Source organism: Muntiacus reevesi, chromosome 7 (genome assembly GCF_963930625.1).
Source record: "Muntiacus reevesi chromosome 7, mMunRee1.1, whole genome shotgun sequence".
NCBI lineage: Eukaryota > Metazoa > Chordata > Mammalia > Artiodactyla > Cervidae > Muntiacus > Muntiacus reevesi.
The window spans coordinates 28030129-28052652 of record NC_089255.1 but is presented as its reverse complement, the minus strand read 5'-3'; the positions used below and the strand labels follow the sequence as shown (position 1 = coordinate 28052652).

The window sequence follows — 22524 nt, the reverse complement described above, 5'->3', positions numbered from 1 at the left end:
CTGGAGGCTTTGGGGGCATTTCAGTCCTGAGTCTTGACTGCAAACCGCCCCAGTCCAGGTTATTCTTTGTCTTTTGCTCTCTTTGGCTCCTAGCGTGAAACGCAGCAATTGCTACATGGTCTGGGGTGGGGACATCGTGGCTGCATCCCAAAGAGCAAGTCGCAGCAACGTGGACCTGGAGATCGGCTGCCTCGTGGATCTGGCGATGGGCATGTTGTCCTTTTCTGCCAACGGGAGGGAACTTGGCACCTGCTACCAGGTAGGAGTGGCTTCGGGGACCATGACGGTGGCATCCCAGGCCTGGGTGCTCAGGGCGCTGCTCCTCAGTCTTCTGCGTGGTTGGCATCTTCACCACAACACATGGAGTTGATGTACCCATGTGGTCCAAAGCCATCTAGGAAAACAAACAAGAACAAAGTGACTTCATTTTGTGCAGAGAGGGAAAGATCTTATTTATTGGTTGATTAGAAATGCTGGTCATCTTTCTAGAAGATAAGGTTTTTCTGTGGTGGTGGGCTCTGAAAGGCTATTCATTAATTCCATCAGTATTTCCTGTGCAACTTTCACATTACCTATACTGTATAAGATGCAAAGTCTAAAAGGTCAACAGAGGTACTCCTCACTTTAAGAAACTTCTGTGCCCAAAATATAGACCTATAAAAACTGATTACTTTGCCAGGGCATATTCCCATTGCAAAAAAGGTTAATCTCATTCACTATGGTTTCCTTGCAAGGTCCTTAAAAAATGGCATTTACGTAAATAATGTATCTCCCTCTTTCACTGACTATAAACTGACAGAACTCCTTGGGGAAACTATCAACTATATACATGTAGGTTTACCTGTCATTAACTGCAAGAAAGCTAATCTGCTTTAAGTTGGATTTTTCACCTTTGTTGGCCAAGTAAGCTTTGGAAATGCCACAAATTATATCTTCCTTGCAGTAGAGTGTTAGTACAGGAAAACTTTAAGAAATGGTTCAGAAAGAAACCTAGCCAACCATTTCTCATTTAACCAAGAAAAGCTTTTTTTTTAAATTTAACAATTAGTAATATTCTGTCAGCTCAGAGTTCTACAGAGCATACCATGAGAAAGGCTAAGTTAAGGAATTAGATTTCTATATTAAACCTTCTTGACACTTCAAAGGTAGAATGGAAAGCTTCCTGTATGTATGGATAGAGTGTTATTCAAGTTCAGAGAAGGAGGAGTCTGCTTCCATGGAGAGTGGTCAAGAAAAATTTGTTACAGAGAAATCTTGATTATGAAACAGAATACTTCCAGGTAGAGAAAGGAGGTATGTACTCGGTTGAAAGAAGGGCACAAAAGCATAATGGAGATAAAGGCATAAATGATGTCTGTGTTTGAGGAATGATGGACAGACTAGAGTGGGTAATGGTTGGTGGTAACAAATTTGGAAAGGTAGGGAGGAATTAGGAAGCATTGAGGAACTCCGGAAGAGATCTCAGGACAATGGCAAACAGTGTTGAGGGGAGCTCAGCCAACTACAGTGGATTAAAAGCTCTGCTGTATGGCTCCTGTGTCAATGGCTAAAACCCCAGATTCCAGAATCAGCCCAGGTTACAGCCTCCAGGCCGAAAAGCTCCAGCCATTTGTCTGCCTTGTGGTTGGAGAGCAGGGGTCTGTAGCCGCCCCAAATCTGAAATGTTAAGTGAGTAAAAACACAGGCAGAGCCCTTTCTGGGGGCTAGGGCAGCCTGCCAGTGAGTGGTCTTCCCCAGCACCTCCTGCAGTGGGCAGCCCCCTGCACACTACATGGGGGGCTCATCCTCCTGGAAAGAACTGGAGTCACCACCACTACCCAGCAGCTGGGACCCCCCCAGCCACTCCCAGAAAGAGGCCTTTGCCAAACCGGGCTTTGAAGCAGAAAGTAACGTACTGTTCTTCCAGTACTTTCTCATGATTCCACCTTCCCCTCCCCTCTTAAGTCCCCTGAGAGGAGGCCTATATACATTACTACCGTCCTTCAGAATCCATTAGCTTTTTCCCATTAACTTTTTGAAATGAGTTTGACTAAAGGGTCCTCCCAGAGCTGCTGAGAGCTCCAAAGCATCTAATCACATTTAAGGTCCCTAAATAAATAAATAAAACCCAACCCATGGCATTTGCAGCAGCTATGACTTGCCTGCTTCAGGAAAGAGCCTATGATGATAAGAAGATGTTAGAACAAAGAGCAGATCCTCTGCAATTTGTGTCCTCTTTCACAGCAGTTCCTGGATGATGTGAAGCTGGTCAGTTGTCTGAGCTGCCTGTTGGTATCTGCACCCCGGGGTGGATGGTGCGACTCCGTGTGTGTAAATCCTCATGACTCTGCTCAGGGCTTCCAGCCAGCTCCCACCCTGAGGTGGGAATGGGGAGGAGGTCAGGGCTCTGAGCAGGGACCCTCCGGAAACTCCCACCCACCCAGCCCCCTTCTCATTCCCGACGAGACAGTTAACGTGTCCAGCCATGTGTCTGGTCTCCCAGCCCTGGGATAATTATCATTCTGCAGTTGTAGCCATTTTCGTTTTTCAATTATCTTGAGCAAAGCAGGGTAGTAATATTTATACACTGACTTTCCATTCAGAAAGGACCAGCAACCAAAATAATAAGAGAAGGATTCTCTCCAAGGTTTCTAGACCTCCCCATTAAATACTGCGACGCAATCTGAAACGCTTTTTCTGTCTCACTTAATGTAATCATGGGAGAAATGAGAAATAAAATGTATGTTCAAGAGATAGTCCTCAGTTACTGCCATCCCAGCCGCACAGCTCTGCAAGCAGAGGCCAGCTGTGAGATTCAGATTTACGAGAGGGGTTACCTTTCAATTCAGGCTGTTTCCTACGCCCTGACCTTCGCACATGATTAGAGGTAGAATGTCCATCATTGCAAAGACAAAGTAGATCAGCCAGAGATAAAAAGTACCTTAAACACAAAGGTAAGAAAGTCCATGGCACTTCGTAGCAGCCTCAGATCTGGACTCACTGCTTATTCCGTCAGGCTGCAGTAGCCCCTTCCAGAATATAAGCTCCTTGAGGGTGGGGGCTGCCTCCCCCTCCCGGGTTCATTCCCGTATCCCTGTACATGAGGCTGTGGTACCTGGCACCCAGGGAGTGCTTGCTAAGTATTTGTTATCAAACTGACCAACTTGGCTGGGAAGTCACTAGATTTTTAGTTGCTGCCTAACAAATTACCACAGAATTAGCAGCTTCAAGCAGCATCCATTTATCATTTCATGGTTCCGTAGATTTGACTGGGTTCTCTGCCCAGGTGCACACGAGGCCAAAATCAAGGTGTCATCTGGACCGAGCTGGCTCTGTCCTGAGGCTCTGGGCAACCTCCCTTGCAAGCTCCTTCATGTTGTCAGCAGGATTCAGTTGTGGTTGTGGGCAGAGGTTCCGAGGTCCCCACTGCCTTGGTGGCTGACCCATCTCTGCTCCCAGAGGTACCCACATTTGCTCTCATATGGCCCTCTTCCATCCTTAAAGCCAACAGGGGCACACCTGGTTCTTCTCATGTTTTGAATTTCTGATTTTCCCTTCTGCCCCCAGCAAGAGAAAACACCTGTTTTTAAGAATTCGTGCGACTGGATTAGGCCCACAAGGATACTGTCTCTATCTTAAGGTCAGCTGGTTAGTACCCTTGCTAACAGAATCAGTTTTGCCCCATGACATCCAGGATCACAGGACTAACCAAGGGGTCAGGAGGGCCATCTAGGATATTCCACTTACTGCAGCCAGTAAGTTTCTTTTCTTATTAAGGACACCCATCAGGAGCTCACACTTGTGTGTTCTTGTTATTTTGGTGATTGAAGAAAAGTTTCCATTGTTCATTGTGGTGGGAATGTACTCTGATGGTAGAAATAAACCAATCCCAGAGCATCCATCCTGCATGCTTTCAAGGACTTCCTCTCTACAGGGAAGTTTGAGGAGGACCCTGCCATTTGACTGGGTAGCTTATAACATTTGCAGCGATCATTCCCAAGGGACCTAAAAACGTGTGGCCTTCTTCAGCCTGTCACTCCCCCTGATGGTATGATTTAGTTCAGCATCAGAAATCTCTGAGTGAGTGCATTTCTCTCTCTTCCACCTGGCCAATTCAGGCAAAGTTTTCTCACCCACCAGACCCCTGCTTGCTTCAAGTTGCAATGACCTGAGAGGCACACATTGTTCTAGAATGTTACCTGTTAGAGTATTTGAGAAACCTGGGGCCAGCCTAAAGATAACTCTTGCCTTGTGACCAAAGTCACACAGCAACAAATCAGAATTTCCCATTTGTGTTTATCACCCATAAACCCAGATCCTGGCACAAAGCAGGTATGTGCTAGGCACTAAATAACTGTTGAATGTCCGCAGTAAAGCTTATTTTAGACATAGCCTAGGCAGTTCTAGCAGCTCCATCCCTACCTATTAGTTTTACTAGCATCATCCTTTCATAATCATCCAGAGGTACCTGAAGCATCAGGTATAAAGCAACTGTATTATCTGAAATGTGAGCCCACTGCAGTATGCTTGAATGCCATATGCTGGGAACAAGCCTGGTGTTTAACCAGTCTGGCCACCTCATCATAAGCCAACAGCTATGAACCAGACAATCCTTTTAAGTCACTTCCAGTCTTAAAAATGTGTTTATAAATATTATGTCTAAATGCATTGAGGAAGTTTATTATTTACAAGAAGCCTGTAACAAATATTCTGGAAGAAAGGAAAATCACTATATTCATTTTCTATTGCCTCATAACAAATTACCACAAACTCAGTGACTTAAAGGGCCTCCCAGATGGTTCAGATAGTAAAGAATCTGTCTTCAATGCAGGAGACCCAGGTTCAATCCCTGGGTCGGGAAGATCCCCCTGGAGAAAGGAATGGCAACCCTCTCCAATATTCTTGTCTGAAGAATTCCATGGACAGAGGAGCCTGGCGGGCTACAGTCCTTAGGGTCGCAAAGAGTCAGACACAACTGAGCAACTAACACTTTCACTTTACTTTCAGTGACTTAGAAGCATTCATTCATCGTCCCACGGTGTCCATGGATCAGGAGTCAGTGCACAATATCTGGGCCCCTATTTATCTGGAGTCAGCATCTCCCAAGGCTGTGGTCAAGTTGTCAGTCAGGCTTCATTCTTTTCTTTTTTTGAATCATGCATCAGGAATGATATTTCCTCGACTTTTTTTTTAAATTTATTTAATTGGAGGCTAATTACTTTACAATATTGTGTGGTTTTTGCCATACATTCACATGAATCAGCCATGGGTGTACATTTGTTCCCCATGCAGACCATCCCTCCCACTTCCCTCCCCATCCCATCTCTCAGGGTCATCCCAGTGCACCAGCCCTGAGCACCCTGTCTCATGCATCGAACCTGGACTGGCAATCTGTTTCACAGATGATAATCTTTTCTGGAGCTTGGGGTCCTTTTCTAAGTCCATGTGGTTGTTGGCAGAAATTCAGTTGTTTGCATTTGTAAAACTCGGGCTCCATTCCTTGCTGACTGAAGCCAGAAGCTTAACACTTTCAGCCCCATGAAACCCCCTGGAACTCCTTGCCACATGGCCCTTTCAAAACATGGCAGTTTACTTCTCTGAGGCTATCTGGAGCAACTTCCTCTCCAGTCTGCTGAAATAGAATCTTCTGTATAATACAGTCAATCAAGGGAGTGGCAGTCCTTTAGCTTTCGCCATATCCTGTTTGCTGGAAACAAGACACAGATTCTAGAAGAGGTGATTGTACAAGGGAGTAACTCACTGGAGGACACTTTTAGCGTATGTCCACAACACCCAGAAGCCCCTAATCTGATGGGTCGGGCAAGGTGTAAGCATGTCCTAAATTCTGAATTTGCTTAAAGGTAAAGGACTTTAGTCAGTGGGATTAAAGTCGCATTCCTTCTTCTGTGGTCCTCCAAGTCTGATTGAAAGCTCCACATCGAAGTAAATAAGTGATAAATGAATCCCCTTATGTCATAAACATATCAATTCACATGCCTCATCTAAGCGGCATCTAAAAGGCAGTTGGTGAATCTCACACTATTTAATGTTAAGAAGTAAAATCATAGAGTGAGGGAGGGGTGGAGAGAAGTCTAGAGGAACCAAGTGAGGAGGAGAGGTTCTAAGGGAGGAGCCAGGCTCTGGGGGCAGCTTCTTCATGGAAGCACCATGTGGTCCTTGCCTGCAAAGTTGGTTCTCGACTGGGGACACTTCTCCCTTCAGGGACATCTGGCCATCTCTGGTGACATTTTGAGCTGTCATGACTATGGTGGGGTGGAGAGTACTACTGATATGTTAGTACATACAGGCCAGGGATGCTGCTAACTACCGTGAAATGCACAGGACAGACTTCACACAGAGATTTACCCAGCCCAAACTATCAGTAGGACTGAGGTTGGGATATTCTGCTATAAGTCCTCCAGGCTTGCCTGACCAGCGCCATGTACCTTCCGAAAGAATACTGAAGTCACTCACTGCCCTCACTCGTCACCTCCCGTAGGCAGGAGTAATGCATGACGGTGCTCCCGAAGGGCCAGGGGTCTCCTTGTGAAGAGCGAGTGCCCTACATTGTTCTGTGACCAGAGCACGCCCTGCCTCTGGTGGCCAGATGGTAGCTCCCGCCTGTGACTGCCCTCCTGCGCGCTGGAGAAAGCTGCTGGCTTCAGTTACCTGACAGGGAAAATGAAAGGATGGGAGACCACTCAACCCTGAGTGGAGAAAGGAGTGTTAAAGTTAGGAACAGTGACAGTAGCTACCATCGGATCTCTGGGAATTTCTGAACAGTGCCCAGTGAGCAGCCAGTTAGCCGTCTTCTTTCCCCTCAAGTTAGAATGAGGATGTTGATTGAAACACTCATGACTTAGCCACCTAGGATTTTATAATTTTGGGCAAACCACTGGATTTGTTTTGGTTTCCAGGTGGAGCCCAATACCAAAGTGTTTCCAGCCGTCTTCCTGCAGCCCACAAGCACCTCTCTGTTTCAGTTTGAACTTGGGAAGCTGAAGGTATTTATCTGTCCCTTGTCTAATGGTATATATAAGAAGATGCACAGGCCATTATGGGGAGAAGCTTAGGCATGAGGAAACCAGGAAATCTGTGACCTCCTGCTTCTCAAATGCCCCCCCCCCCAAAACCTCTACACGTGCATGTGAAATTCATGCAGCGGAACATAGGTTCCCATTTTCCCCTTCTCCCACTTCTTTTGGGTGCCAAAAGGATTAATGAATGCTCGTATAACCCATCATGTCAGGTCTTTATTAGTGCTGGAAAAGCCCTCATTGGATGCATTTGTCTCTCTTTAATGTACGACTCACTTTAATGTACGGCTCACTGTTGTTTATCATGGGCCGGGTGGCTTGTCCAGTCACTGAGCATCTCTGTGTTGCATGCATCTGACACCTTTCTGCCTTGCCCCAGAATGCCATGCCCCTGTCGGCAGCCATATTTAAGAGCGAAGAGAAGAACCCCGTCCCGCAGTGCCCGCCGCGGCTGGATGTCCAAACTATCCAGCCTGTGCTCTGGAGCCGCATGCCCAGCAGCTTCCTGAAAGTGGAGACGGAGAGGGTGAGCGAGCGCCATGGCTGGGTGGTGCAGTGCCTGGAGCCCCTACAGATGATGGCGCTCCACATCCCGGAAGAAAACAGGTAGTAGAGGGGCCCATGGAGGAAGGGGAGGAGCCAGGAGCTGGGGGGTGGGTGGAGTCAGGGAGGCAGAACCCCTCAAGCTGGGCGGGAAGCAGGAGCATCCTCATTGCCAGGGTCCAGGGTGGTTGCTGATTGCCTCGAAGCGTGAGTTTCTCTTTTCTTTCCCTCCCCCGCTTTAATTATTCACTCAAAAACAGGAGCAGGATATTCATGATGATGTGCCATCCATGGGGCTCTCACTGTACCTCCAAGTTCTGCACTCAGGGAGATTTCCATGCCTTAAATCTTAAAAGGCATGGGCCAGAAATCTTTGATGGCCAACACTGGGAAGAATGAGGCAAGCCTAGATTGCTCGGAGAACCAAGAAGCAGGCTCCTGGCCCCCTCCTCACTAAGAGATGTTTCTGTTTTATGGCCTGGGTTCAGTTCTACTGCTGCCACTTGCTGTCTGTGGCTCTTGAGTGATCTACTGATAGACCCCAGGCTTCAGTCTCCTCATCAATACAGTGAGATCAATGGTCACTCAATCGATTGCTGGGAGGGAAGAAAGGAAGTTGTATAGATAAAATCGAGTTCAGTTCAGTCACTCAGTCGTGTCGGACTCTGCGACTGCAGCACACCAGGCCTCCCTGTCCATCACCAACTCCATTGAGTCCGTGATGCCATCCAACCATCTCATCTTCTGTTGTCCCCTTCTCCTCCCACCTTCAATCTTTCCCAGCATCAGCGTCTTTTCAAATGAGTTAGCTCTTCGCATCAGGTGACCAAAGAATTGGAGTTTAAGCTTCAGCATCAGTCCTTCCAATGAATATTCAGGACTGATTTCCTTTAGGATGGACTGATTTGATCTCCTTGCAGTCCAAGGGACTCTCAAGAGTCTTCTCCAATACCACAGTTCAAAAGCTTCAATTCTTCGGGGTTCAACTTTCTTTATAGCCCAACTCTCATATCCATACATGACTACTGGAAAAACCATAGCTTTGACTAGATGGACAAAGGTCGTCAAAGTAATGCCTCTGCTTTTTAACATGCTGTCTAGGTTTGTCATAGCTTTTCCTCCAAGGAGCAAGCACCTTTTAATTTCATGACTGCAATAGCCATCTGCAGTGATTTTGGAGCCCAAAACAATAAAGTCTGACACTGTTTCTCCTGTTTCCCCATCATTTTGCCATGATGTGATGGGACCGGATGCCATGATCTTAGTTTTCTGAATGTTGAGCTTTAAGCCAACTTTTTCACTCTCCTCTTTCACTTTCATCAAGAGACTTTTTAGTTCCTCTTCACTTTCTGCCATAAGGGTGGTGATATCTGCATATCTGAGGTTATTGATATTTCTCCTGGCAATCTTGATTCTAGCCTATGCTTCATCTAGCCCAGAATTTCTCTTGATGTCCTCTGCATATAAGCTAGATAAGCAGGGTGATAATATACAGCCTTTCCCTATTTGGAACCAGTCTGTTGTTCCATGTCCAGCCCTGTTGCTTCCTGACATGCATATAGATTTCTCAAAGAGGCAGGTCAGGTGGTCTGGTATTCTGGTATTCTTTCAGAATTTTCCAGTTTGTTGTGATCCACACAGTCAAAGGCTTTGGCATAGTCAATAAAGCAGAAATAGATGTTTTTCTGGAACTCTCTAGCACCAGATGTTGGCAATTTGATCTCTGGTTCCTCTGCCTTTTCTAAAACCAGCTTGAACATCTGGAAGTTCACGGCTAACGTACTGTTGAAGCCTGGCTTGGAGAATTTTGAGCATTACTTTACTAGTGTGTGAGATGAGTGAGTTCAGTGTGCTGCTGCTGCTGCTAAGTCACGTCAGTCGTGTCTGACTCTGTGCAACCCCATAGACGGCAGCCCACCAGGATCCCCCGTCCCTGGGCTTCTCCAGGCAAGAACACTGGAGTGGGTTGCCATTTCTTTCTCCAGTGCATGAAAGTGAACAGTGAAAGTGAAGTCGCTCAGTCATGTCCGACTCTTCATGACCCCATGGACTGCAGCCCACCAGGCTCCTCCGCCCATGGGATTTTCCAGGCAAGAGTACTGGAGTGGGGTGCCATTGCCTTCTCTGTGAGTTCAGTTTATGGACATAGAATTAAGTAAGTTTTACTTTTGTGAATGTTATTATCCCTTGATCACTTGGACAGAAAAAGAAAAAATGGAGGGCAGAGCTCCATTGACATCTGTGTAGCTCCCATTTAAGTATTCCACTGGGTCATGGACAGCAGCAGCAGCACACACACATGTAAGGAAGGAGCAGAAAGGAGGAGCCCTGCCAAGTAAGCTAATTTCAAAGGGTCCTCGGATTCTCAGTGAGAAACAAGGCAAAATGGAAAAATCGAAGCAGAAATCAGAGCCCATGCCCTGGGCCCCCACACCCATACACAGCTAAAGATCACTACAGTCAGGATGGAGAAAGTGAACTGACAACACCAACTCACCTCAGGTTGGAAAGTGTTTCCTCTCTGGACAAGACTGCAGGCATGTGTTTATTTTCAGGAAAGGGAAAAACCCGATGGCTGATGGTAAATTAGAGATTATGTAGGTGTGGCAGATGGTAGATTGATGGAGCGCTTTAGCTACATCTTCTTCAAGGGCAGAGGATGTCCTTGAGCCTACAAAGAAGACAGAGTCACCTGGCATGGACCTGAAAGTTCTCGGTATTGAGGTTTGGACGTTTGCCTAATGGTGAGGACTTGCATGTTTGGTAAGCTAGTGTCTTCTTTAAGTCTTTCAGACTTTTGGCACCCTTATAGTTAGAAATAGTGGATTATCAGGAGCTGGGGTATGGACCGAAACTGTAAGACTCTCTCTGCTCTGCCTTCCTTGGGTTGCGTGAAATCCGGGGATTCCCAGAGTGAGCGCTCTGCTGAATCCTGGTACACGGATTCGCGTGGAGGAAGTTCACATTCCCTCTGCACAGAGCAGTTGATTGCCTGTCTCTTCCTCAGGTGTGTGGACATTCTGGAGCTCTGCGAGCAAGAGGACCTCATGCGGTTCCATTACCACACACTGAGACTCTACAGCGCCCTCTGCGCCCTGGGAAACAGCCGGGTGGCCTATGCCCTGTGCAGCCACGTGGACCTGTCCCAGCTCTTCTATGCCATTGACAACAAGTACCTCCCTGGCCTCCTGCGCTCAGGCTTCTATGACCTGCTCATCAGCATCCACCTGGCCAGCGCTAAGGAGAGGAAGCTGATGATGAAGAATGAGTACATCATCCCCATCACCAGCACCACCAGGAAAATCCGCCTCTACCCGGATGAGTCCAAGAGGCACGGGCTCCCTGGGGTGGGCCCGAGAACGTGCCTCAAGCCAGGGTTCAGGTTCTCCACCCCCTGCTTCATCACCACCAATGAGGAGCACCAAAAGCAGAGCCCTGAGATTCCCTTGGAGCTTCTCAAGACAAAGGCGCTGGGCATGCTGACAGAGGCAGTGCAGTGCAGCGGGGCTCACATCCGGGACCCAGTCGGGGGGTCAGTGGAGTTCCAGTTTGTGCCTGTACTGAAGCTCATCGGAACCCTGCTGGTCATGGGGGTGTTTGATGATGATGACGTTCGGCAGATCCTCCTCCTCATCGACCCCTCTGTGTTTGGGGAGCACAGTGGGGAGACGGAGGAGGGAGCAGAGAAGGAGGAGGTGACGCAAGTGGAGGAGAAGGCTGTGGAGGCTGGGGAAAAGGCCAGCAGGGAAGCTCCCATCAAAGGCTTGTTGCAGACCCGATTACCGGAGTCCGTCAAGCTGCAGGTAACCCGGGGCAGCCAGCATCCTGCCCTTGGAAAGAACTAGGGAGGGAGACAGGGTAGCCTGGTGATGAGGTGTGCACTGTGGACATGGGCCTGAACGTGGAGTGGGGCAGAGATGCTGAGGGAGGGCACCCCCTGGTCCTGCTTGTTTCTAAGCTGGAAGGTACTCTCTGAAAGCGAGAGTGTTAGCTGCTCAGTCGTGTCCAACTCTTTGCGACCCTATGGACTGTAGCCCGCCAGGCTCCTTTCTCCATGGGATTTCCCAGGCAAGAATAGTGGAGTGGGTTGCCATTCCCTTCTCCAGGGGTTCTTTCTGACCCAGGGATCAAACCCATTTCTTCTGCATTGCAGGCAGATTCTTTAATGTCTGAGCTACCAAGTCTCCCTAAACCAAAATGAGAATACCAGCCCTCATCAATAAGGCATAATGCTTTAGAATTATTTTTCTGGTACCGAGTGATAGATTTTCCTTGATCTTATCTCCGACTCCTTGGGACTAAAGGGTTTATTGGTGAGATCTTATCTAGAGACAGGGAGGAGCCTTTGGCTGTGGAATTGACCAAAGGAGCTGACTAATAGGATGACCGCCCTCATCACCTACTCTCATGCATTGCCAAACCCTGATCACCAGGCTGATGTGGGCCTGTTATACTGGCATTCAAAGAAAATGCCATCTGAGCTAAGAGTCCTGCTCACTTAGAGTTTCCCCCTTGGCATCACCTGAGGAACCTCAGTATTTCTTAAAACATAGTCTTACTAGACATGAGCCAACGTCAGTGATGTACTGGGGATGATGGTGATTTTTGTCTTTTCAGCACTGAGAAAAGAGAAATGAAAAGAAATAGAGGAGAAATTGACATAGTACTGTAAATCAATTGTACTTCAATAACATTTTTAAAAAGTAAAAGAAAAAGAAAAATGGAGGAGAGGAGTTTGTCTTAGTGGAGTGAGCCTGGTCCAGCATTCCTGGATTTTAATTCCTGCTCCTCGGCCACTTACTAGCTGAATAAATTTGCCAAGTTAGTAGCCCATCAGTCTTAGCTTTATGATTTGTAAAATGTGGATGGTGATATAATAAAACAATATTAAAATGTTTTTATAAAATATAATTTTAAATATATTTAGCATAAAATATAAAAAGTAATCTGCAGTTAAGTTCTCTTATTCAATGTGATGGTAGTTATTTCATCAAAGCATTAAATATAGAGCAGAAGCATAACAAATTTCACATATGTACCTTAAATATTTTATTAAACCATATAAATGTGCTATTCAGATGGAAGGCCAAGACCTTTTCTTTAATGTGAGTTCCTGACTGGCACATAGAATCCTCTCCTCCATGGATATTACCTGTCATGCACCATCTATGATTGCCAGTCTGAGGTCTTTAAGGTACAGTGAGGTCTAGAGGTAATCGAAAGTAAGCTGAGTGCAAAATGCTTCTGGATTTTTATGATTTTCCTAATTTTTTATACTTGTCTAACACTTAATTTTAGCATTTTTTTTTAACTTTTCTCAGATGTTCCCTAGTCACTCAACTTAGTTTTCATATTTTATTGACCCACGTGACTTTAAATGGTAGTTACAGTCACAAGGAGAACGGGTGTAAGAGATGGGTCCCAGTTTACCTGGTGGGAGCAGAGACTCCTGCTGGGCGGCAGCACCCCAGGGGCCTTGTCTGAGCCCAGACACACTGAGGGTGCTCCTTAGTCATATGTGTGGTGTTAAGTGGAGATGGGTGAATTGAACTTCTGCTTTAGTAAAAATCAGGAAAATACACGTAAAGTATGGCAAGTGCCTGGCACAGTGTCTGGCAGATAACTGGTGCTCAGTAAGCTGCAGATGTTGTTTTTCTTATTAGTATAAATTCTAGTATCATAAGATTAGCTATAACAATCCCAATAAATTGATCAAACAGTGCCGATAAGCAAAAGCAATGAAAGACTCAGAAACCAAAGACTCACTTTCCCATCATCCAGAACCAGAAGACGTCAGGAAAGAGACTCAGTCCTCAGATGTACTATTTGGAGGTAGTCTCTGTACTGAGCTTAGAGCCCTGGGAGAGCACTCTCCTACATGCTGTTCTCTGTCTCCACAGGCAGACATGCTCTATGTCTAATGAGCTCATTTTCCTTTTGTGGTTGTGGTCTCAGCAGTGAAGAACTAGGCTCCAGCTTCAAACACTAATCCAGAGTCGTCCAGTAATAGCCAACTTGGATTCCAGTAATAGCTCTGGGGTTACTGTGTAACACTGGGCAAGTTGCTTAAATTGTCTAAGCCTCAGTGTTACCATCTGTAGATTGGGAATGATCATTGCATCCCCAGTGGACATGAAATGTTGTTATATCCTCACGTGTGTACACTTTTACAGATGTGTGAGCTGCTCAGCTACCTCTGTGACTGTGAGCTGCAGCACCGGGTGGAGGCCATTGTGGCCTTCGGCGACATCTATGTCTCCAAGCTCCAGGAAAATCAGAAGTTCCGCTACAACGAGCTCATGCAGGCCCTGAACATGTCTGCGGCCCTGACCGCCCGGAAGACCAGGGAGTTCCGCTCGCCCCCACAGGAACAGGTGAGAACCTTCCGGCCTGTTCCTAGGGAAGAACCGCACCCTCTGGAGCAGGGTACTCACAGCCTTTATGTGAAAGGGGGTGGGCAGCCATGAGAGCTAAAGGAGATGGAAAGACCTCAGCCAGCACCAGCAGACAGGCTAGTCCTGGGCTGAGGAGCTGATAGGCATCGCCAGCCGTCTTGGAGGGGAAGATAACCTTCTGAAACCGCATGGGGAGGGGGCCAGGCTTTCTCCCATCCCTCCATCCCACATGCCAGGGTGTCTGTCAGCAAGGCAAAGGCCAGATCACATCACATCACTAGACCAGCATCCCGTTTCACCCTTTAGAAGAATTTTTGTCCAGTCCATCCATAAGCCGCTCCTCTCCATCAGAGAGCAGCAGAATATGGTCAGCATTTCCTGACTCATGAGGGCCGGTGCACAGTCTTTCTCATCCGAGGGCCCAAACCTCTCACCCAGTTACCGAGACCCCCTGGAATCCCCCCCCAACTCCAGCTCCAGGAAGCCTGGAGAGCAGATGTTGGGTGAGGGAGTCCCTTCTGTGATGTTCTGTCTCCATTCTCTGTGGTCCCCGCCTCAGCCTCACTCAGATGGAAAGGCTGCTTGGAAAAGAATGAAAATCCTGAGAAACATGCAGATAACAGAGGGACATCTTGTAAAATAATAGTTTTCAGTCGTCCCTGCTGCTCAGCTGCTCACATATATCCTGTAGGCCATTTGGCAAGGCTCCCTCAGCGTTCAAGAGAAAAGATAGATCTTTCAGGGAAGAAATTCATTTTCTTTCTCTGAAACCAAATCTTTGGATCTTATACATATTTGATAAGCAGCCTATCCATAAATTGTTGTCAGTATAATTACCGCCACTTTATAGTAATGACTCCACCACAACTTGGTCCAATTACTTTCCTAAAACCTGTTTTATAGGCTACAGATATTTATACTGGCTTAAAAGGGAACCGTCTCTCTGGGCTTTTTAAGATTCCTTTGAATGATACTGGCCTTGATAAAGCAGATGGAGCTTCACAACCCTTTGCTAGAGGCAAAATGAGAGGCCCTGTGGATAGATGGGAGCAGATACTTTGTGCTGTGCTAAGGAAAACGGAGTGAGTGTGTAGTGAGCGAAGTGCAGTGAATTATTCTTGAAGGCTTTACAAATGTTGTCAGGCTGCTTTTAGACTGGCAACAGGTGTGAACATACCCTGTTTCGGCTGGGCAGATGCTGACTCATATTTGTGAAAAATGGGATGGCAGATGATGTGGTGATTAAAACACCGGTGTTGGCTTCAGAGCCTGGCTGCCATTCCGGCTCTGCCATCACTCATGGTATAGTCTTGAGCATGTTACTTCTCTTTGTCTCAATGTCTTCAGGCTGCAGACAATGTTTGTGAAAATCCCATGAGATAATTCACTTAGATCGCTTGGCAGGAAACCAGCCACGTAGTAAACATTCTATAAGTAGGAAGAGCTGTCATCAGTTTTAGTATCAGAGGTATTTGCATTTGCCTCATGCCGTGTTAGCTCAGTTGGTAAAGAATCTGCCTGCAGTGCTGGAGACCCAGGTTCAATCCCTGGGTGGGGAAGATCCCCGGAGAAGGAAATGACAACCCACTCCAGTATTCTTGCCTGGAAAATCCCATGGATAGAGGAGGCTGGAGGGCTACAGTCCATGGGGTTGCAAAGAATCAGACACGACTTAGTGACTAAACCATGTTCTATGACCTTCTGTCAGTGAGCCAATGACTAGAGTTTACACATGTTTTCTGGCATCTCCTCAGATCAGCCTGGAATGCATTGTCCATCTGACATTACCTTTATCAACACAGCTCATGATCCTGGCTCCTGGAAGAACCCTTTCACTCTTGCTGCATTCTGCCTCCTGACCTTCTCTTCCGCCATCGTCAGGGCCCACCATCACTTCCTCCTCTAACCTTGTAGGCAGTCCTCTGAACAATCATTTCAAACCCCTCTCAGAAGTCTATCTCTCAAGAACTTCTTTCCTTATGTGTCAGACCAGTGATTCTTGAACAGACATCAGAATCCCTGGAAGACTTAATAAAACACAGATTGCTGGTCCCACCTCTAGAGTTTCTAATTCAGTTGGTCTTGGGTAAGTCCTGAGAATTTGCATGTTTAGCAAGTTTTCAGGTGATGCTGAGGTGTCCAGAAATGAAATAAAAGAAGGGACAGTGTTACCAAAATCAGTGGTCTCCTTTGCCACCCCTCCCAGAGTATTTATTTCTAGAATAATCTACCATAGAACTTCCTAAATAATTAAGAATTTAATAAAGGATTTGGAGGATTTCAATCAATTTTAGGTCATAGGAATGCAAGATCACTTGGAAAACAGAATATATAGGAATTAGAATTTTAAAACAGTGATATGATTACCTCACTCTTCTGTAACTTTTGAGAATAGAATAGAGATTTTCAGCCCTGTATCCATTCACTGTTTAAAAAGATGAAATAGAAACATACTTGGGGGGTGTAACTAAGTACAAAGGTAGGTAAAGCTGGGATTAGTCCAGTGATTGTTGACAAATTATCCAAGCATAGTCAGCAAGCCTTTCGCTTTGAAAAGGACTTCATTAGAGGGTATGACCTGCAAAAGAACATTCAGCTCACTCCCATTTTTAGTTATGCCCTGAGGGCACCCACTTGCTTCCTAAGTGTCCCACTAAAAGGAAAATGTTTCAGTAAAGAAGTTAACTTTCTGATTCTTGGAACCAGATCCTCAGATCTTATTTTAATGAACAGCTCATTGATATATGTTGCTGATATACCATAATTGAACCAATTTTACCATCATGAAACAACTACAAAAATGATGTTTCCAACCTGTTTTATGCATGTTATACAAACAGTACCTCTACTTTCAAAAAATTATTTGCAGTAGAAGCTTTGAATAAGGATCTTCCTAACAATATTAAATAAGGTTCATAGTTTAATAAAAGATATTATAAATGTTTTCACCTAGAAATCCCAAACAAAAGGAGAAAATACCCCTTTGCCTGGTGTTTGGGTTACCCTATATGATATAGTAAAATGGATAAGATTACCTCTGGTTATTTTTGTTTACTTATTTATGGCTACAGTGGTTCTTTGTTGCTGTGCATGGGCTTTCTCTCTAGTTGTGATACACAGGCTTCTCATTGCAATGGCTTCTCTTGTGTGGAACACAGACTCTTAGCACAAGGGCATCAGTAGATGCAGGTTCAGTAGTTGCATCTCACGGGCTTAGATGTTCCACAGAGTGTGGAATCTTCCCAACCAGAAATTGAACCTGTGTCCTCTTTATTGGTAGGTGGATTCTTAACCTCTGAACCACCAGGGAAGTCCTACCTCTAGTTATTACTTCACTGCCTCCAGATATTTACTAATCAGAGTCATGGGTCTGTGGAAGAATTTAGACATCTAGGAATATGAGTGTTAGCTTTATTTTTACCAAATTTTCATTAATTTCTAATAGCACTTCTTTCAATTATTGATGTAGACAGCAAACCTAATACTTTGTCACCCACAGAGGTTGTATATTTTTTCATATGGTATCACAGTGGTTCTAATACTTGGTAATATCATTTACATTCTTCACTGGTTCAAGATCACAGTGGGTATGAGGGCTGCCCCTAGATCTTTTTGTCTAATGAATTAATAAATAAGTATAAATGTTACTATATCACAAATATGTTTTTTATGATCTTGATAACTAGATTTCATTATAACTGTTTCTCTTTGTAATCCTTTACATTTTATTTTAGGTATTTAAAATATTAATTTGAGAAAAATATCCATGGGTTTCACCAGACTGTCCAAATAGTACGTGCATGCTTGGTAACTAAATTGTGTCTGAGTCTTTGCAGCCCCCGCAGACTATAGTTTGCCAGGCTTCTCTGTCCACGAAATTTTCCAGGCAAGAATACTGGAGTAGGTTGCCATTTTCTATCCCAAGGGATCTTCCCAACACAGGAATTGAACCTGCATCTCTTGCATCTCTTGAATTGGCAGGCAGATTCTCTTCCAATGAATCACTGGGGAAGTCAGGGTAGTCCATGGCACAGAAACAGTAAAGCACCTCTGACATAAATTTGTACAGGAAAGAATGATAAGCTGGCTGCAAAACATAAAACTGACATGTCAAAAAAAATTCTATAAACACAATTAAAAGCTCACTAAAAACTGGGAAATGTATTTGGAATTGCGACCCCATGGACTGTAGCCTACCTACAGTAGGCTCCTCCATCCATGGGATTTTCCAGGCAAGAGTACTGTAGTGGATTGCCATTTCCTTCTCCAGGAATATATATTACCAAGAGATAATAATCTATAGAGATGTACAAAGCACTTGCCAATTAATTTTTAAAAGATAATCACACAACAGAAAAGTGGAGGAAGAACACGGATGGGAAATTTATAAATGATGAGATGAAAACAGTCCTTCTGTGTGAAAAAAAACAGTTCAACCTCACCAATTAAATGCAAATTAAAGCAACAGGGATATGATACTTTTTACTCATTAGATAGGAAGATATTGGAAAATATGTTAACTCTCATTACTGTAATGGAGTTGGCAAAGTAATACACACTCGTATAAATTTGGTAATATTGCAAACTGTTGTGAGTTTTCTGGAGAGCAATCTGGCAATTCATATCAAAAGCCATTAAAATGTACAAACCTTTTGATCCAGGCATTTCACCTCTATGAGTTTATCCTAAGAAAATAAACAGAAATGTGAACAAAAATTAAGTAAAAGGAAATTCAAACCAACTTTATTTACAGGGATGAAAAAAATGAAAGCAACTGAGGTATTTCAGAGCAGATCATTAATTTTACATACATTTTATATAAATTGCTGTTCATTCTTGTGATGAAATGCAGTGCACCTGTAAGAGACCAGGTTAAGAACATTTTTTTTTTTTTAATTTTTTTTCAGCTTAATGATTTTATTTTTTTTTTCCCATTTATTTTTATTAGTTGGACGCTAATTACTTTACAATATTGTAGTGGTTTTTGTCATACATTGACATGAATCAGCCATGGGTTTACATGTATTCCCCATCAAATGCTTGAGATAAATTAAGTTGAAAAATTGAGTTTCAAAAAAGTCAAGTTAGATTCTAATCTCAATCTGCCTACATAGAGATATTAACTAAAATATTAACAGCAACTATCTCAGTGGGGAGATCTCAGTAAATTTTCTTCTTTGGCTAATCAAATTCTGTATTACCTTTATAGTCAGAAAAAAGTAAAAGGTACTTTTATTTTTTTAGCAACTCACAGTTTATGGCTTTATTTCATTAGTGTATTATTTACATCTTTGTATTCTCATGACCTATCTCTCCAAAGATCATTTAAGATCATCATAAGATCATTATGCATGCCTTGAATGCGTGACTTTCTTCTCAGAATCATGCATTCCTTCTTTTTTTTTTCATTTATATTAGTTGGAGGCTAGTTACTTTACAATATTGTAGTGGTTTTTGCCATACATTGATATGAATCAGCCATGGATTTACATGTGTTCCCCGTCCTGAACCCCCCTCCCACCTCCCTCCCCATCCTATCCCTCTGGATCATCCCAGTGCACCAGCCCTGAGCCCTTGTCTTATGCATCCAACCTGGACTGGCGATCTGTTTCACACTTGAGAATATACATGTTTCAATGCTGTTCTCTCAGATCATCCCACCCTCGCCTTCTCCCATAGAGTCCAAATGTCTGTTGTATACATCTGTGTCTCTTTTTCTGTCTTGCGTATAGGGTTATCGTTACCATTTTTCTAAATTCCATATATATGCATTAGTATACTGTTTGTTGGTGTTTTTCTTTCTGGCTTACTTCACTCTGTAATGGGCTCTGGTTTCATCCACCTCATTAGAACTGATTCAAATGAAATCTTTTTAATGGCTGAGTAATATTCCATGGTGTATATGTACCACACCTTTCTTATCCATTCGTCTGCTGATGGGCATCTAGGTTGCTTCCATGTCCTGGCTATTATAAAAAGTGCTGTGATGAACATTGGGGTACACGTGTCTCTTTTAGATCTGGTTTCCTCGGTGTGTATACCCAGGAGTGGGATTGTGGGTCATATGGCAGTTCTATTTCCAATTTTTTAAGGAATCTCCACACTGTTCTCCATAGTGGCTGTACTAGTTTGCATTCCCACCAAGAGTGTAAGAGGGTTCCCTTTTCTCCACACCCTCTCCAGCATTTATTGCTTGTAGACATTTGGATAGCAGCCATTCTGACTGGTGTGTAATGATACCTCATTATGGTTTTGATTTGCATTTCTCTGATAATGAGTGATGTTGAACATCTTTTCATATGTTTGTTAGCCATCTGTATGTCTTCTTTGGAGAAATGTCTGTTTAGATCTTTGGCCCATTTTTTGATTGGGTCATTTATTTTTCTGGAATTGAGCTGCAGGAGTTGCTTGTATATTTTTGAGATTAATTTTTGTTGCTTCATTTGTTATTATTGTCTCCCATTCTGAAGGTTGTCTTTTCACCTTGCTTATAGTTTCCTTCGTTGTACAAAAGCTTTTAAGTTTAATTAGGTCCCATTTGTTTATTTGTGCTTTTATTTCCAATATTCTGGGAGGTGGGTCATAGAGGATCTTGCTGTTATTTATGTCAGAGAGTGTTTTTCCTATGTTCTCCTCTAGGAGTTTTATAGTTTCTGGTCTTACATTTAGATCTTTAATCCATTTTGAGCTTATTTTTGTGTATGGTGTTAGAAAGTGTTCTAGTTTCATTCTTTTGCGAGTGGTTGACCGGTTTTCCCGGCACCACTTGTTAAAGAGGTTGTCTTTTTTCCGTTGTATATTCTTGCCTCCTTTGTCGAAGATAAGGTGTCCATAGGTATGTGGATTTATCTCTGGGCTTTCTATTTTGTTCCATTGATCTATATTTCTGTCTTTGTGTCAGTACCATACTGTCTTGATGACTGTGACTTTGTAGTAGAACCTGAAGTCAGGCAGGTTGATTCCTCCAGCTCCATTCTTCTTTATCAAGATTGCTTTGGCTATTCGAGGTTTTTTGTATTTCCATACAAACTGTGAAATTATTTGTTCTAGTTCTGTGAAAAATACCATTGGTAAGTTGATAGGGATTGCATTGAATCTATAGATTGCTTTGGGTAGTATAGTCATTTTGACAATATTGATTCTTCCAATCCATGAACACGGTATATTTCTCCATCTATTTGTATCCTTGTTGATTTCTTTCATCAGTGTTTTATAGTTTTCTATATATAAGTCTTTTGTTTCTTTAGGTAGATATACTCCTAAGTATTTTATTCTTTTTGTTGCAATGGTGAATGGTATTGTTTCCTTAATTTCTCTTTCTGTTTTCTCATTGTTAGTGTATAGGAATGCAAGGGATTTCTGTGTGTTAATTTTATATCCTGCAACTTTACTATATTCATTGATTAGCTCTAGTAATTTTCTGGTAGAGTCTTTAGGGTTTTCTATGTAGAGGATCACGTCATCTGCAAACAGTAAGAGTTTTACTTCTTTTCCTATCTGGATTCCTTTTATTTCTTTTTCTGATCTGATTGCTGTGGCCAAAACTTCCAAAACTATGTTGAATAATCATAGTGAGAGTGGGCACCCTTGCCTTGTTCCTGACTTTAGGGGAAATACTTTCAATTTTTCACCATTGAGGATAATGTTTGCTGTGGGTTTGTCATATATAGCATTTATTATGTTGAGGTATGTTCCCTCTATTCCTGCTTTCTGGAGAGTTTTTATCATAAATGGGTGTTGAATTTTGTCAAAGGCTTTCTCTGCATCTATTGAGATAATCATATGGTTTTTATCTTTCAATTTGTTAATGTGGTGTATTACATTTATTGATTTGCATTCTTAAAGGCAGGGATTAGAGCCATACTCATCATAATGGTTATTCCGAAGAAGGAGGGCAGAGACAGTATTTTGGTGATGTAAAGCAATATTGCTAGAATATTTTCTTTTCCTATTTTTGCTTTTGTAGTGGTGTTTTCCCCCCAGTTGTTGAGGTTTGATTAACACAGAGCATTGTATAGCTCAAGGTGTACAACCATAATCACTTGATATCTGTCTATGTTGTAAAAGGATCATCACAGTAATTTTAATCAACACCTATCACCTCACATGGTTATGAATTTTTTTCTTATCATGAAAACTTTTAAGATCTATTGTCACAGAGGGAGAAGGAGAGAGCAGGACAAACTGAGAAAGTCGCACTACTACCTGTAAACTAGATAAGAATGAGATGGTCAGATGGCATCACCGACTCAATGGGCATGAGTGTGAGCAAACTCCAAGAGATAGTAAAAGACAGGGAAGCCTGGCGTGCTGCAGTCCATGGGGTCACAGTCAGACACGACCTAGCAACTGAACAGCAAGGAATCAGAGTGAGAGAAAAACTTTGTGCTGAGTATATTTTGTACTTATTTTTTAACTGTGTGTATGTTGCCTAATTAAATTAATAAGAACTAATAGGAAAAATAAAATAGATAGCTAGTGGGAAGCTGCTGTGTAACACATGGAGCTCAGCTCAGTGCCCTGTGATGACCTAGAGGTGTGGGGTGGGGGTGGGGGTGAGGAGGGAGGAA

The 22524-nt window shown here is 43.7% G+C and overlaps 1 protein-coding gene across 1 annotated transcript in view; it reads left to right on the top strand.

The window, feature by feature from the left end:
- RYR3 (ryanodine receptor 3) overlaps positions 1–22524 on the top strand; it is a 368483-nt gene that overhangs the window by 177899 nt on the left and 168060 nt on the right. The window contains exons 32-36 of the mRNA XM_065942024.1: positions 94–259; positions 6897–6983; positions 7396–7622; positions 10567–11362; positions 13733–13933. Coding sequence (XP_065798096.1) covers positions 94–259; positions 6897–6983; positions 7396–7622; positions 10567–11362; positions 13733–13933 — 1477 coding nt within the window. The remainder of the gene's footprint in view (positions 1–93; positions 260–6896; positions 6984–7395; positions 7623–10566; positions 11363–13732; positions 13934–22524) is intronic.